This window comes from Phalacrocorax carbo, chromosome Z (genome assembly GCF_963921805.1).
Source record: "Phalacrocorax carbo chromosome Z, bPhaCar2.1, whole genome shotgun sequence".
In the NCBI taxonomy this organism is placed as follows: domain Eukaryota; kingdom Metazoa; phylum Chordata; class Aves; order Suliformes; family Phalacrocoracidae; genus Phalacrocorax; species Phalacrocorax carbo.
Window position 1 is genome coordinate 32,523,327 of NC_087548.1, and position 13,912 is coordinate 32,537,238.

A 13,912-nucleotide genomic window follows, 5' to 3' on the forward strand; every position below is an offset into this window, starting at 1 on the left:
AGATCAAAACATCTTTCTAGACAGTGGCTGTCTGTGGCCTGCAGTATTAAGATAAACTCTCAAGTATTTAAGCATACCTTCTGCAACGGGCTGCTTATTAGGATCAGATTTTTTCTAAGCACTGATGCTATTTAGCAGCAACTTTATTATGTAAGAAGTAATTAGTGAAGAAATGGGTAAAATTCCATTTGCTTAATTCCAAACAACTGTCAGTGCCTAGATTAGACAAGGCCTGTAGACTCAAGATAAAATGAAAATTTCTGATGGAATTACCCTCTGCTATGTACTAATTGCCATCAGGTACATACAGGCAGTGATGTTAATGTAGGCTAAATTTACATGCAGAAAGAGATTCTATAATTAGAATGCTATACATTGCTTGAACTACAAAAAACCTACTCTATTTTTAAAAAGTGACGAAATGGTAAAGGAGTAAATATATATGTACTTTGATAAGCCTCCAGAAAGGAATGACCGCTGCCAAGAGGTTCAACAGGTTATGTAATCATTGCAATTATACGTATCCAAGTATGAAAAAAAACCATCAATGCCAGCACAGTACAGCATTAGGCTTCACAGTGCATTCCCCCCTGTTCCAAGCTTATATATGCAAAAATATTTTCATTTTGAAATGGAGCTCACACATGAGTGACTGAAATATCAACTATTATCCAGTTACCTCCATAAGATACTTCTTACTGATTGAAAAGCTTTTCTGGATGGTAAATCTCCTCTCATCCTCCCTAGTCTCTTTCTTTCTTTCTGAACTGTTCTTGATCCTCTGTATTTATGGCATTCTTTAACACATGTTGCACAGCGCCTTAGGAACCTTAGCTTTCTGTATTGCTAAGAGCCTTCCACCTGCAATCTTGCAGCCTGCCTCCCACTTGCAGCTCCCTACCCCTTCACACAAGCTCCCAGGACAGCGTACCACAGAATGCCTGTGGCAGTATTTTTCCCGTTGCACTCATTTGTAATTCATCTCCTGGGCTTATACTTGTAAACGCTGATACTGTTTTTCTGGAAGGTTCCCAAGGGAAGCAATTGCCACTGATGTTAGTATCACCCCTTCTTTCTCCCCTTTCCTGGTTTTTACATTTGTTTGTAGCTTCTGGTTTACACTACAGGACTCATTAATGTGTTTGCAGAAAGCTCAGCAATGAACCAGCCACATAACACCTTCCCCAGTCAACACACGCTCCCAGCAACAATAACAGCATCATAAGCAGGAACAACCCATGAGGAGTTTGAGTACATCTTGACATAAAATACAGAGTTATTGTGGGAAAAGTATGATGGGGGAATCACCTGCTCTACTGGAGAGGATGCTGAGGGCTGGACACTCAATTCTCCCTCTGACTGACCACTGACAATGGGTTTTTTTGCCCTTGTCTTTTTCTCACCATCTTTCTCTTCTTATTTTTTTTCCTTTCACTCCCCTCCCTCCCCAAATACCATCTAACATTAGAATTGATGAATGCCATCAAACACGGACCGGCTAGTAAATCTTCATGCAACACACAGTGGTCTGGTACTACTCTTTCTATCACTTTTCTTATTACTTAACAAAAAGGTATTATTACTTTTAATTACCCTTCAAATATAGCACATCTTTTTTTCTAACACTTCTATTATTAGAATAGTATCCTTATGTTTTAGTCCTTGCCTTTCATAATTTTACTTTGCCCTGTAAAATTGAATTTGAAATACCACAGATAATTTTGTATTCTATTACTGCACATCCTGTTGTAGTTTTCCTAACACCCAGCATGTGCTAGAAAAAATTCTTATGCTTCTTAAGGAAATCCAAATCCTCAGTGATCTAAGTAATGTTTAATCTATACCATATAAAACTGAAAATTTAATGCTGTTGACATACATAAACTTCTTCACAACAGGATGATACAATCGTATTCTTGACACTACAGGGAAAGTAGCATTTTCAATCACCTTCTAATATTTCCAGTATGACTGAAAAAGAAAACAAAACGTCACCATGGGTCAGAGTATAAAAGGCTCTACGAAGTAAGTAGTGTGACTTGGTAATTTCACAGTGGAGCTAACATTTCCTATATAAGTAATTTTCATAGTATGGACACTTTAAACTGTTGACAACCTAAAAAAAGAATCAGTTCTTGTGCATATAAAGGAGGCAGACACAACGTATAAAGCAACAAATCTTATGTAAGTGATTACTCAGGTACAATATTATTAACATTGTATATGCTTTCCTCACCCTGGACCTCTCCTCTAGTTTCGTCATCATGACGACAGTCGCACCCCGTTGCTCCCACATCATTCTCCAGAAGTCACCAAAGGTTTCTGGCAATGCCCCTTGTGTTGCTATATAAGCATTCTGCTTTCTGTATCCATCAATGTAGTTGGCATTGATATAGTCACTGCCTGGTATGCCTGCAAAGAGAGAAGAGTGAAAACATGGGGCAGCATTTGTGTGTTGTCCTGTTCTACAAGGGCTAAAAAAATCCCGTGACACAGCTGGCTCAGCGAATCTCAGCTTGCTGCATGCCAAGTAGTACATGGGTACTTGCAAGTGAGTGTATGCCATTTGTGGAGCCGAGGGGTATGATGGTCTCTCTGGGAATAACCATTCTTTTGAAACAAAGGACTCAGTCTCATGAGGAAGTATAAAAGAAGCCTGAAAATCTGTAGCAGATGGAGAGACCTGAGAGTAGAAACAGCAGCATTTAAAAGCTGATCTGTCACTGCCTGCAGTCACCCACCAGGTATGGTAGCCTCTGCCTGGGCCAGACAGGGAAGTGTCTCCATCAGGTGCCCTGAGTAGGCGCCATTTAACTCTCCTGTTGAGTTCACTGCATTTCTTTTAAAAATAGAAAAAGGGTTGATGTTGTCAGACTATTAATATTACTACTGCATTCATTTTTCCCCATTACATGGGAAGCTAACAATGAGCTTTATTTTAACAAAACATATTATGTAAGTCAGGTTTAAGAAACAGCGGAATCTGTTATATGGTGTGTGCATGAAATATAGACCTCTGCAAGCCTGAATAAAAATTAAATACATGAACAGAAGGCGGAATCCAAGACCTCCGGGCACATTGGACTTACATGGCCAAATGCTTGAGGCTCAGGTATTTTGGACAAGACTTACAGAGGGACTTTGGGTGTGTCTACCAGACACATGTCCATGCTTTGAGCCACATGCAGGTGAGCCAGCTCCTAACTGGAATCTCTTTAATTGAGGGTATGCAGTGCCATGTCTGTACTGAAAGCAAACCATAACATGGTGTCTGCCAAGATCGAGGAGGAGTATTAGCTGTAGAGAAGACCATGTTACTAGTCTATACTAATAAGGCAGCCATGCTCACAGAAAGGGGTAAATATGGACATAGATGTCTCAGACCTGTCCCTCTTGGACCCAGTGGTGCAGTGTCCAGCTTTTAACTCAGACTATGTTGGAAGACAAAGCACGGCAGACACCAGTTTTGATGTCACTGATGGTTTTTTAAATGATGACTTGAGGAAGAAAAGATACTCATGTGAGATCTCAGTGCTGATGGGATGGCAAAGCAGTGTTTCCCACATTACTGCAGTCTTAAAACTGGAAGTGTTCCCCAGAAGAGTTAGCTGAAGTACAGAGCTATGCATCATAATAAAATGACACAAAAGGTCTTTCCTGACAACCAGTGGCATACATCTGAAAATGTTTTCCAAAATAGCTTAAATTTGAATGGAAAGTAGAAGTACCTCTTCAACCTTTTTTTTGCTTTTTTTGTTTTTAGCTACAGTTTAAAGTTTCTCCACTCATTCTGGGTAAACTTAGTTTTTCATTCCACTACTTATTTAGTAATGAACAAACCCACTGATTAACCGTGACACTAATTAAGACCCAATATAATCTTGAAATTATTCAGATTATGGGTTACTGCAGCTGTAGCCTGGCATAAAATTTTGCCTTTGTGCCCAATAAATCTTAACAGATTTTCTTGTTTTGTATGTTCAAATTATATTTAAACACACATTTTTATTTAATTTGACTTTCTATACAATTAAAGGAAAAATCTGACAATATATTTCAGGGAAGGAAAGAGTTTGTAACTTCAGGGGCACGAGAAAGACAGCAAATGGCAATCTCCGGGTAAGATGCATGGATGGACACGGGAAGACTGGTTGACTATGGTTAGAACTGATTGAAAGTCCCTTCTGGGAGAAAAATAAAACAAAATAAAAAACATTTAAAACCTGCATTGTCTGTAGCTGAAAAGCATGATTTCCCTCCATGAAAGGCAGAAATTGGAGTTCAAAAGCCTCACTCTTGTCAACTTGAAACTTTTTTACATGACACTTCTTACTGTGGATATTGGAATTAATGACTTAGAAAATACAACTACTAGGCACAATGCTGTATTTTCTTCCTTTATCAAGATAATAAAACATTTTTGCACAAAACAGATGAAAAAGAAAAATGAAGCCAACAGGAGAAATCTACACCAACTGGGTATTATTACCAAAGGAACTGAGAAGGCTGGTAAGAAATGTTTTCTGCATAAATTAGAATTATATTATGATCCCTGGTATCATACTTTGAAGCATATGTTATAAATAAAAGCCTGAGGAAAAAATGAAAAAGAAAAACAACACTTTGTAAAGTGGTTAAATGATCTTCTGGGAAAGCTGTCCTCTGGAGCTGTTACTGCACAAAGTCAGCATGAAAATTAAGCACGAGAAGTATAGCAAACTGTGCACTAAAGAATGATCTTTACAAATCTTAGCAGCCAGTCCTAGTACCTGATGTAAAAGCATCTAGAATGCTTAAAATTGTAAATGGTCTTTCTACTTCCTAACTTGTATTAAATTTATTGATAAATCATATTGAAATAAATAACTTCTACATTAAATAAATTCAAATTCTTTGCATTACAATGAAGTAAAGTTTCCAGATTATACCCTCCTTGATCACAGATGCTAGTAAGAAAGAATTAAGGTTAGCAATTACTGGTATTTGCAAAGAAGATTTCTTCCCAGCTTCCTCTGTATTTCTCCACTTGCCTTTTATCAAGAGGACACAAAAAATCCTGTATGTGCTTTAGCCAGAACTCAGCCTCTTGGTGCATGAAAAGGATGTGGCTGGGACATGGACAGGAAAGTCCATGTATTGCAGGACCTGAGGAACCATTAGTGACTTAGCTAATGCAGTTTCGGGAAAAACTAGGTACTGCTCCAACACTTTGCACTGCAAGAAGATATTCATCAAGGGTTTATCTCTAGGACAACATAGTACTCTATAGGGTTATATCTCTATTGAGATCAGGAGAACAACAGGATTCACAATGCTCAGCTCCATTGTCTTTCTCACCCACAGATTCCATTAGGTGTTTTCTTTGTTCTCCATCCATTCTCATAGGGCCTTTAAGTATCACATCCATCTCTCACACAGTCTTTTTTCATCACTGTTTTCATGCATGACCTCAGTTTCACATCTTGTTCCAAAATCCTTTTGTATTCTGTAATATCATTTTCCCACTCTCACTTTCTTTCTCATACTTTGCCACACCACTTTTCGCTTCATCAGCTATGCCCCCAGAATGCATAAACTTAAAGCCCTCTAGGGCAGGTGCCTTATCATAGGAGGCCTAGTGAAGTGTGTGCACTTTAAAAATAACATATACAAAAACCGAACATCTGTAAATATCTACACTGACCAAGCAGAAACAATTATCAAAGGCAAATAAATCTAAACATTAAAATGTCACTTTCTGCAATGATTTTTCTGGCCATAACCTCATTCTGAGCTGAGAAAGCTAAACAATTCTCTGTCAAGTCTAATAGTGCAAAAACAATCAAATAACAACTAGTTTGACTGCAGTACAATGAAATCCTGCAAACCTTTGTATGCTGCCATAGCTTGAAGGCAACATACTCACAAACACAGCAGCAATTGCCATCATTACTTAAATTTGGGTTTAATAGTTAAGAGAGGTCAGTTGTTCTGTAAAAACATGGGTCAAGAAGGGGACAAAGCAACCAAATTCTGCCTTCAGTAATATTGATATGAACCTTAACTAAGTCTATTGGCATCAGTGGGTTTTACTGCAGATTTAGGATGTCATACCTGAAATGTAAATTTAGGGTAACCCACACAGTACAACCTGAGACACAGTTTCTGCACACAAAGACAGCTGAAGACTAAGCTTCCAGATCATAATTCTACCATAACTATTTTTCTAGTAGCCTTTTCAATTATGGTGATGAATGACCACAGTCTGCAGTCTCCTTATTCTGCCAGACAGGAATCAAGCACAATGGGGGAAGAATCAGGGGAGTAGTTGAGCATAAAAGACATCCCATTTTCAAATATCTCAAGAGGACAAAGCAGTCCAGATTTTACAGTGTAAGAGTGAATGAGCAATGAAATAAAATTAGCCAATGCCACGATTAAGTGCAAAGGATTAAAAAAACAAATGAACTCTATAGCTCCCAATTTATACTGAGACTGTACTCATGAACTGAGATGACAGTACAGCTTGCTGCAACATAGACTCAGATCCAGAAGGCTAATAATGTAGACCTCAGAATGATTCACTTGATTTCCTGAAGACAGTTATAATCTTAAATAGCTTTAATTAGACTTCACATTTTATTCACAAACTGAAATCGAATAATGAAATTATTTCAAGCCTTTACAAAGGCTAAGTACTGAACAGCCTTTCTATTTAAAACAAATTAAACCATAAACCTTTGTTTCTGTGCTACTTCCCTAAGAGATGTGCTGTTAGTCATAAAAAGAGTGTGAAGTAATAGGATTAAATTATTTCATGCTTGTAAACAAGTTGGAAAAATGCAACAATGAACTCAAAATGCTGATGAGGCTGTACTATTCATTTAAATCAACGACTGATGTTTTAAACTTTGTCAGAGCAAAAATTAACTAAGGCAACTACTAAGTGCCAGTAACGACTGGTCATGTGGAAGTTTTTGTAACATAAAATCCACATAGTTAAGGAGATTATCAAATTGTCTATGCACAAATTTGTACTGTAAGAACTCATTGAGAAATGAAGCAGCACAAGCCCAATGAAGATATTGTAGTAATAATCACTGCTAAAATGAAAGGTTTTTACAAAGACTTCTGAAAATTCACTAGTATCATCCTAACAATATAAATTAAGAAGGAAAAAGAAATTACAGAAAAAGAAAACCTATATATTGCTGGATTGTGGATGGACGATTAGGACTAGGACAGTGGTGAAGAGGGAAAGGATGAAAAATATGGAGTCTAAAAGTGAAATGTTGGATTACAGAGAATTATGGGAAGAAGACAATGTCAAAAAGGGGTGGGTAGAAGGTACAGTATTAAGCAAGACAAAGAAAGGGATTGTGTAGAGGACATAAGAGAAATACCTGCAAAGAAAAGAAAAAGATGAGAAAAATAAAATCTTGAAATGTAGGGATGGAAACTAAGAACTAGGAGCTGTAGGAGATCTGCAGGCAAGAAGAGAAACCTGGAAGGTGAGTAGCAGAAAAACAGGTTGGGAGACAGGAGGAGCTCTGTTAAGAAAAAGAAAGGAAGCTTGGATTTGTTCTTTTTTATTTTGTTTTAAAAGTTGGCTAGTATTAAGAAAGGGTACAGAATGAAAGTAAACAGATTCTTCAGTGCATTCCTCACAGAGTCAGATTAACAGCATTGTGCCAGAATGCTGGCCACAATACATTGAGACAGCAGTAAGTTGCAAGATAGTTCAAAGCAGATATCGAAATCCAACATCAAGTTATCATACTGTGATTACTTTACAGCTGGTTGAAACTTGATTTAGTGATTCTCCAACTCTTTAAGACTGAGTAACACCAAAGTAATTTATCAAAGGAGTCTTTTTTTTGGGATAGAAATATTCATTTTTACCTCTAAATGATGCACTAAAAGGGCCAATGAGTGCCTCTACTAATAGGAAATGAAATGATTTCTGGTTTGATAATTGCTGCAAAACCAGTTTCAGTACGACTTTGCACAGTAAATTGTGAGGTGCCAAAATTTCATTATCCATTCAAGAACAAAGCCAGTAGACATTTTGCTGAAGATTTCCCCAATGAACAGTGTGGGTATGTATACAGGAAAAAGTCAGACTTGTTCTGAGCTGATTTCAAGGGTGTCAAGAATGACACAATTTTTCTTGTTACGTTACAACTATAACAGCATAAGTAGTTATGCCTACAACTTGTCTTGGCATTGCTGTTGAGACAACCACCATGAAGTTTACTCTGTGAAGTCTACTTCACAGAGACTTCTACACCATGAAGCCTACTTCACTTATCTTTTTCTATCCCATTACTCCATCACTGAAATACTTTTGTTGTTTTTAAGGCACTCCAGGCTTGCAGGGGAAAAGTGCATACAATTACGCTAACTGTGTAACAACACATTGTTATCAGAATGCAACATAAAGGTAATGTGAGAGAGTGAAAATATTTGCATAATCCATGAATGTTCAGTAGATGTTCAAGAATTTATGTTGACCAGGATACTTTCTAAATCTAAAGAAGATGGCCTACATACTTGATGATAATTTACCAAAAACTAGCAATCAAATAATATTAGCAGTTTTTGCCTTTTTCTTTCTTGTCCATTTATATTACAGTCAGAGACTTCAAGCTTTAGCAGCATTTTAAAGCCATTATATTTCCCATCAAACAAAAATTACACTGCTGAAATACGATAGATACTGTTTTTAAACTTTTTTTTAATCACTGTCATTATGCAAATCCACACCACATATGGCAAACTTTTAGTCTTGGATGTCTCCTAAAAGAACTGGCAAGACTTTTTAAAATGCAGAATGTTTAATAATTTTTCCCCCCAGTAATTTTGTTTACTCCTTAGAGGTTTAAGATCACAGACCTAGCTGCTTTAACTTGCTCTATATCTCCTTTAATCTGAAAATTCTCCTCTCAAAACCATTTAGAAGTCTACAATAAACTTCACTACATTATAACATTCTTTCATCACACTGTAAACCTCCAAGTGTCCCTCCCAGACACATCCAAAGGCAGCACAACATTAGCAACGAGATTTCAAGAACGTGGGAACAAAATTTTGCGATGTGATATTTTCCTGCAGGTGGAAATTCAAATTACCACAACTAATCTGAGTGTCCTTCCAAAGGGATGTCTAATGTAATAAAAGTTTAAACAGTGGTGAGTTTAATATTAAAAAAAAAAAATTCTTGCAAAGTGAGCAATTCTATTGTGGAACTCCATGCTATATGCAATTACAGAGGCCAAGAACGTAGCAGGGATTCAAAACCAGGTTTGAATATGTGTAACAAAAGTTAAAAAAGGTACAACTAAGCCTTATGTTTCAGTACTAACACAATTTTCAACGACTTGATACTATCAATGGGTGGAAAGAAGGAATTTTAAATATCTGCTGCATGCTTCTTAAGAATTTCTAGGAAATGCTTCATATTGGCTATGGTCAGAGCTGGGCAACTGAACAAAACCAGAGTCATACCCCATTCTAGAGTAGCAATTACAGCATTCCACATTTGTGCAACACCATCAAGAGGCAAAGTGACTGTCAGTGTAGGGTTACAGTTTGGCAGATGCTTAGTATCTTGTTCATATATATTTGCTCTTAAATGGCAACAAATGGTGTAGAATGGAGATCTTAATCTTAGAAAGTGCAGTACTTATTCAAATCTCACTGATAGCATGCCTTCTTTTGGACACCAAAGAATTGCAGATTAGGCTTATATGTAAAATCCAAGCAAATATTCTCCATGCAGTTGTAACACTATGTAGTGTAGTCCAAATTTAGGTCCTGATCAACTTGTACAGTAACATAGATAAAGGATATTTTTTTTAGAAAACAATATTCAAAGTATTGATTACTCTGGCAGCATGAAAACAAACACAGCTGTTAACTAATTAAAATGCTAGGTAGACGGCATATTTTCATTGTAGGAATATTTACTTACAACTTGAAAGAAAAGCACTTATTCCAAATGCCAAGACCAATGTATTAAACTTATGAAGGTACACACACACAACTTCAGAAACACAATCATGCAAAATCCCAGGGGGAAAAATTTAACGAATAATTAAATACAAAATTCTTGCTGTATTCAATACAAATTATCATAGCACAAAGAGGCATTTAATATTTGATTTATGTTGCTTTTTTCACCATAAGCTGAAGACTGAGAAAATACTTAAAATTATGCAAATCACCAACTGGGTCAAAATCCCATTTGTGATTTTACATCTAACGGTGATATTTCAAAGGGCTAAAATATTTTTCTTTGTTTAGGGTCACTGACTACTGTAGAGTTAGAAATTTTAGCCTCATCATGGTATTTCTTACTTAAAAAAGGGAATTAAACATTACAATTCAACTGTAGGTTGTCCCTGCTCCTTAAAATACTCATTCCTTTCCTACAGGTACAATGTAGATTTTTAAATATTTTTACTATCTATTATTTTAAAAAGAAGTCTAATGTAATGTGTAATTTGGTACTTTTAATTGCTTTGACAAATATTTTCTGTTTTGCCTTGAATTTTCTTCCTTTTCTCTGAATATGGTGATTTTCTTTAAGGAAACCAAGTTTTTTTGGTCATTCACATGAAGGGGAACCTGGCACAACTTTTAATGCCCAGATGTCTGACATAAATGAACAAATAAATTTGTTTGCAATTAGATTTCTTCCTCTCTTTCCTCTTCCCATTACACAACTCTTTTTCCAAACACAATCCTATGAAAATATTGAGTCTTCTGTCAAATAGACTTATTTCTGGCTAAACGTTTTGTTTCAAAGAACTGCTTAACAGTTCAAAATCTCTGTCCAATTGCTGTTCCTGGCCTTTCCTGACCATTCATTTAGTTCTCTGGACCAGTGACACACAAAGGGATATTCTTCTTGAATTACATCACATACAATGTTAATTAAAATACCCCTCTCTTCAGCTTTGAGAAAGGCAGTTCTACAAGGTAGCAGCTGGTTTCTATATAGCTATATTCTTCTACAAGGCAATGTGAAAAATATAAGTGATGTTACAATAAATCTTGTCAGAAATGTTATTTGAGCCTCAGAGGTGGAACAAACATAAGCAGATTATCATATGCAAATTCTTCAAGGCAATCATTTACATTTTCTAAAATATTTGAGAAGCTCTTGTCTGTGTTATCAAAGCCCACAGTATGCAGCTGCAATAAATAAGGGAAGATCTAAACTTCAGTCTGTGGGATTACCTTTTTATTCACCAAGCAGCTAACATAAAAATGGATTACACCTAAAAATATTGTCCCTCCTGTATCCAGTGTCTTCAGGTCTGGAGTAGCCAAAGGCAAGGAGCTGTTTGTAAGTGTAAATTAAAACACTGTGCAGTTTAATTTGTAGCATAATCATGACCCTGAATACAGTTCCCTACATTTTATGCATCATATGCAAGCCTTGTCAGAGTTACTAAAGGCAAAATTTATTTTCATTTAAATTGCTTCACTTAAATATATACCCTATTATATTCTGGCCATCATCAATACCTGACTGTCAACAATACAGAATAAACTGAAAATCTGTCTTCATCCCACGAAGCAGGTTAATGGTAAGGCAGAATTGATAAGAAAAGAAATCCTCTGAGTGAAAACCAGTGCATCCCATTGCAAGAGACTCAATACCAGTGCTAATCACCCTGGACAGTTTGCCTAAGTTAAAACTCTAAGTTGTTCAAGTGTTTGGAATGCTTTTTGACAAAGAAAGATACAATGAAGAGATCTCATTATACCCCTCTGCCCATCTTTTGGCAGCGAAATGCTGAGGATCCAACAATGTCTGCGTATGGGCACTTGTTTAAAGACTCTTGTTTAACACTCAGATTATAAATGGAAAAGAAGCAAAGACAAGTTTTAACAGAGAGCTCTCAAAATTCTCCCTGAGAATGTAAAGGTGAACTTACTTTTTTCCCACATTAAGTATTTGGCAACTGAAACTCAATAAGCGGATATGTTGATAATGTCATTGACCAACAAAAGGCTCAATTCGTGCGTGGTTACTGCTGTATTTACTTTGTAGTATTAGTGTAAATAAACAGCAATGATAATTTACTTTAGATAACACATTGGCATACACACAGGGACCTGATGCATTCAGTGCTATATGTGACTCTGTGTAAATTTTAGTGCATTTTCATAATGAATTACTGAGAGTGAACATCAGAAAAGGATTGTCATCATAGGAATTTACCTTAGGATAGGAAAATACTTTAGGAATAGGAAAATACTATAGGAAAATACCACTTCTTTATATTTCTATGTGAAGATATCAGGAGGTTAAATTATACTGGATTTTAGGATTTAATTAGTTTAAGTTTAAAGGTCTCCTTACCTTCTATTGCTGAGAGTAGAACACGAGAATGGTCGTATGCAATTACATTCGCATATCTATTCTTTGGTTTGTTTACTTCCAGGTTAGAGTGTTCCCATGTGAACTGCTGACCGGGATCAATAGACTTCAAAACAGAAAGAGAAGAAAAGAAAACTTTTAGCTAAGGACTGCATACTTGTTGTATTTATAATTACAAACCATATGCTCCCATAGTTTACTCTGGATCTATTTTGCTTCTGAAAGAAAATTATGACTTTGAGACACATTGTAGCATATTATATAAAGCATTCTGCATTTATACATCTGAAATTTCCATCAGGAATTTAAACCATAAGCTTTTCAAATTCAAGATTTTCTCTTTAGAAAGGCAAGGGTATGCTATCCATCCTTTTTTCTTTTCATTCAGTTTGGCAAGTGAGGGGTTCTAGCATAACCAAGAATGAAAAAAAATGTCAGAATTCTCGAAAACACTGGAATGAAGGGGATAAATATTTTCGTCTTTCTCTATCACTACGTGCACATGTTCAAACAATTCAGTGTCCTGTTTACTAAATAAACCCCAAATGTTCCTGAAGATGTTCTCCAGAAGAAAAATAATACTTGTGTTCTTTCATTTTGATGCCACGCCAACTCATGATACCAGTGTTGCTCAGGGAACCAACTGCATATCATCCAGGGACAACATAAAGAGACTTGATTTGTATTTCATTGAGTCATAAATAAAAGAAAAATTCAGATATATTTGAAATTTTAATGATCTCTTATTTAAACACATAACTATACGGTCCTAGAATCACTGTTTATTTCCTGCTTTTGTCATGTTCCAGGATGGAGTTACTGAGAAGCTTTCCCACACTCCTTCATCCTTCACCAGCAGGAAGACTCCAGGCTCTGCTATTTACTTTTACCTCTACGGCTGAGGTGTATATACAGCTGGGTAAATCCAAAATACATAACAGATGGTACTTGCTTATGGCGCTATGATACTGGCTGTATGAAAGGTCATCTCATACTGAGAAGTCACAATTATTCATGTATTGTTTTACCTTCCCTTTCTGTAACATTAGAGATCTTAAAATTGTTTCATCAATGTGTATATGCAACCATGGTTTGCAGCTCATGCCCTTTGCTTACTCCTGGTAACAATCAGCAGCTCCCTATGCCAGGTTGCTGTAAATTATATAAAACTAATGACCCAGATAAGCCTAGATGGGGCAGTTCACCAACACTGTGTTCATTTTCCATGAGTAGACAGGCCAGCAACAAAGCACAAGTTGGAAGCTCCATGCTGCCACTACAGCATCAAGCCATCACTTTTACATCATTTATACTGACTCCTCTCAGGGTTACAGCATCTGCGAGTCCATTTTATGTTAATGGAAATAAAACATGACCTGTAATCTATTAGAGTAGGTATAATCAGAAGTGAATATGTGCAAAATTCATTAGTGTGATCTAGGAGGATTTATCCCTTAGAATAACAATTACTATTTGGCCAGTCAGAAAACTGCTTCGTTCTCATGTATCTTTACATATCTTATGCAACTTTTTTATGTA

General features: G+C 36.4%; 1 protein-coding gene across 7 annotated transcripts in view; it reads right to left on the reverse strand.

Moving 5' to 3' along the window:
- Positions 1 to 13,912, reverse strand: part of PTPRD (protein tyrosine phosphatase receptor type D) — a 444,998-nt gene that overhangs the window by 51,256 nt on the left and 379,830 nt on the right. For all 7 annotated transcript variants that reach the window (XM_064437711.1, XM_064437712.1, XM_064437709.1 and 4 more), the window contains 2 exons: positions 12,356 to 12,479; positions 2,237 to 2,412 (listed from right to left, as the gene is read on the reverse strand). In XM_064437711.1, coding sequence (XP_064293781.1) covers positions 2,237 to 2,412; positions 12,356 to 12,479 — 300 coding nt within the window. The remainder of the gene's footprint in view (positions 1 to 2,236; positions 2,413 to 12,355; positions 12,480 to 13,912) is intronic.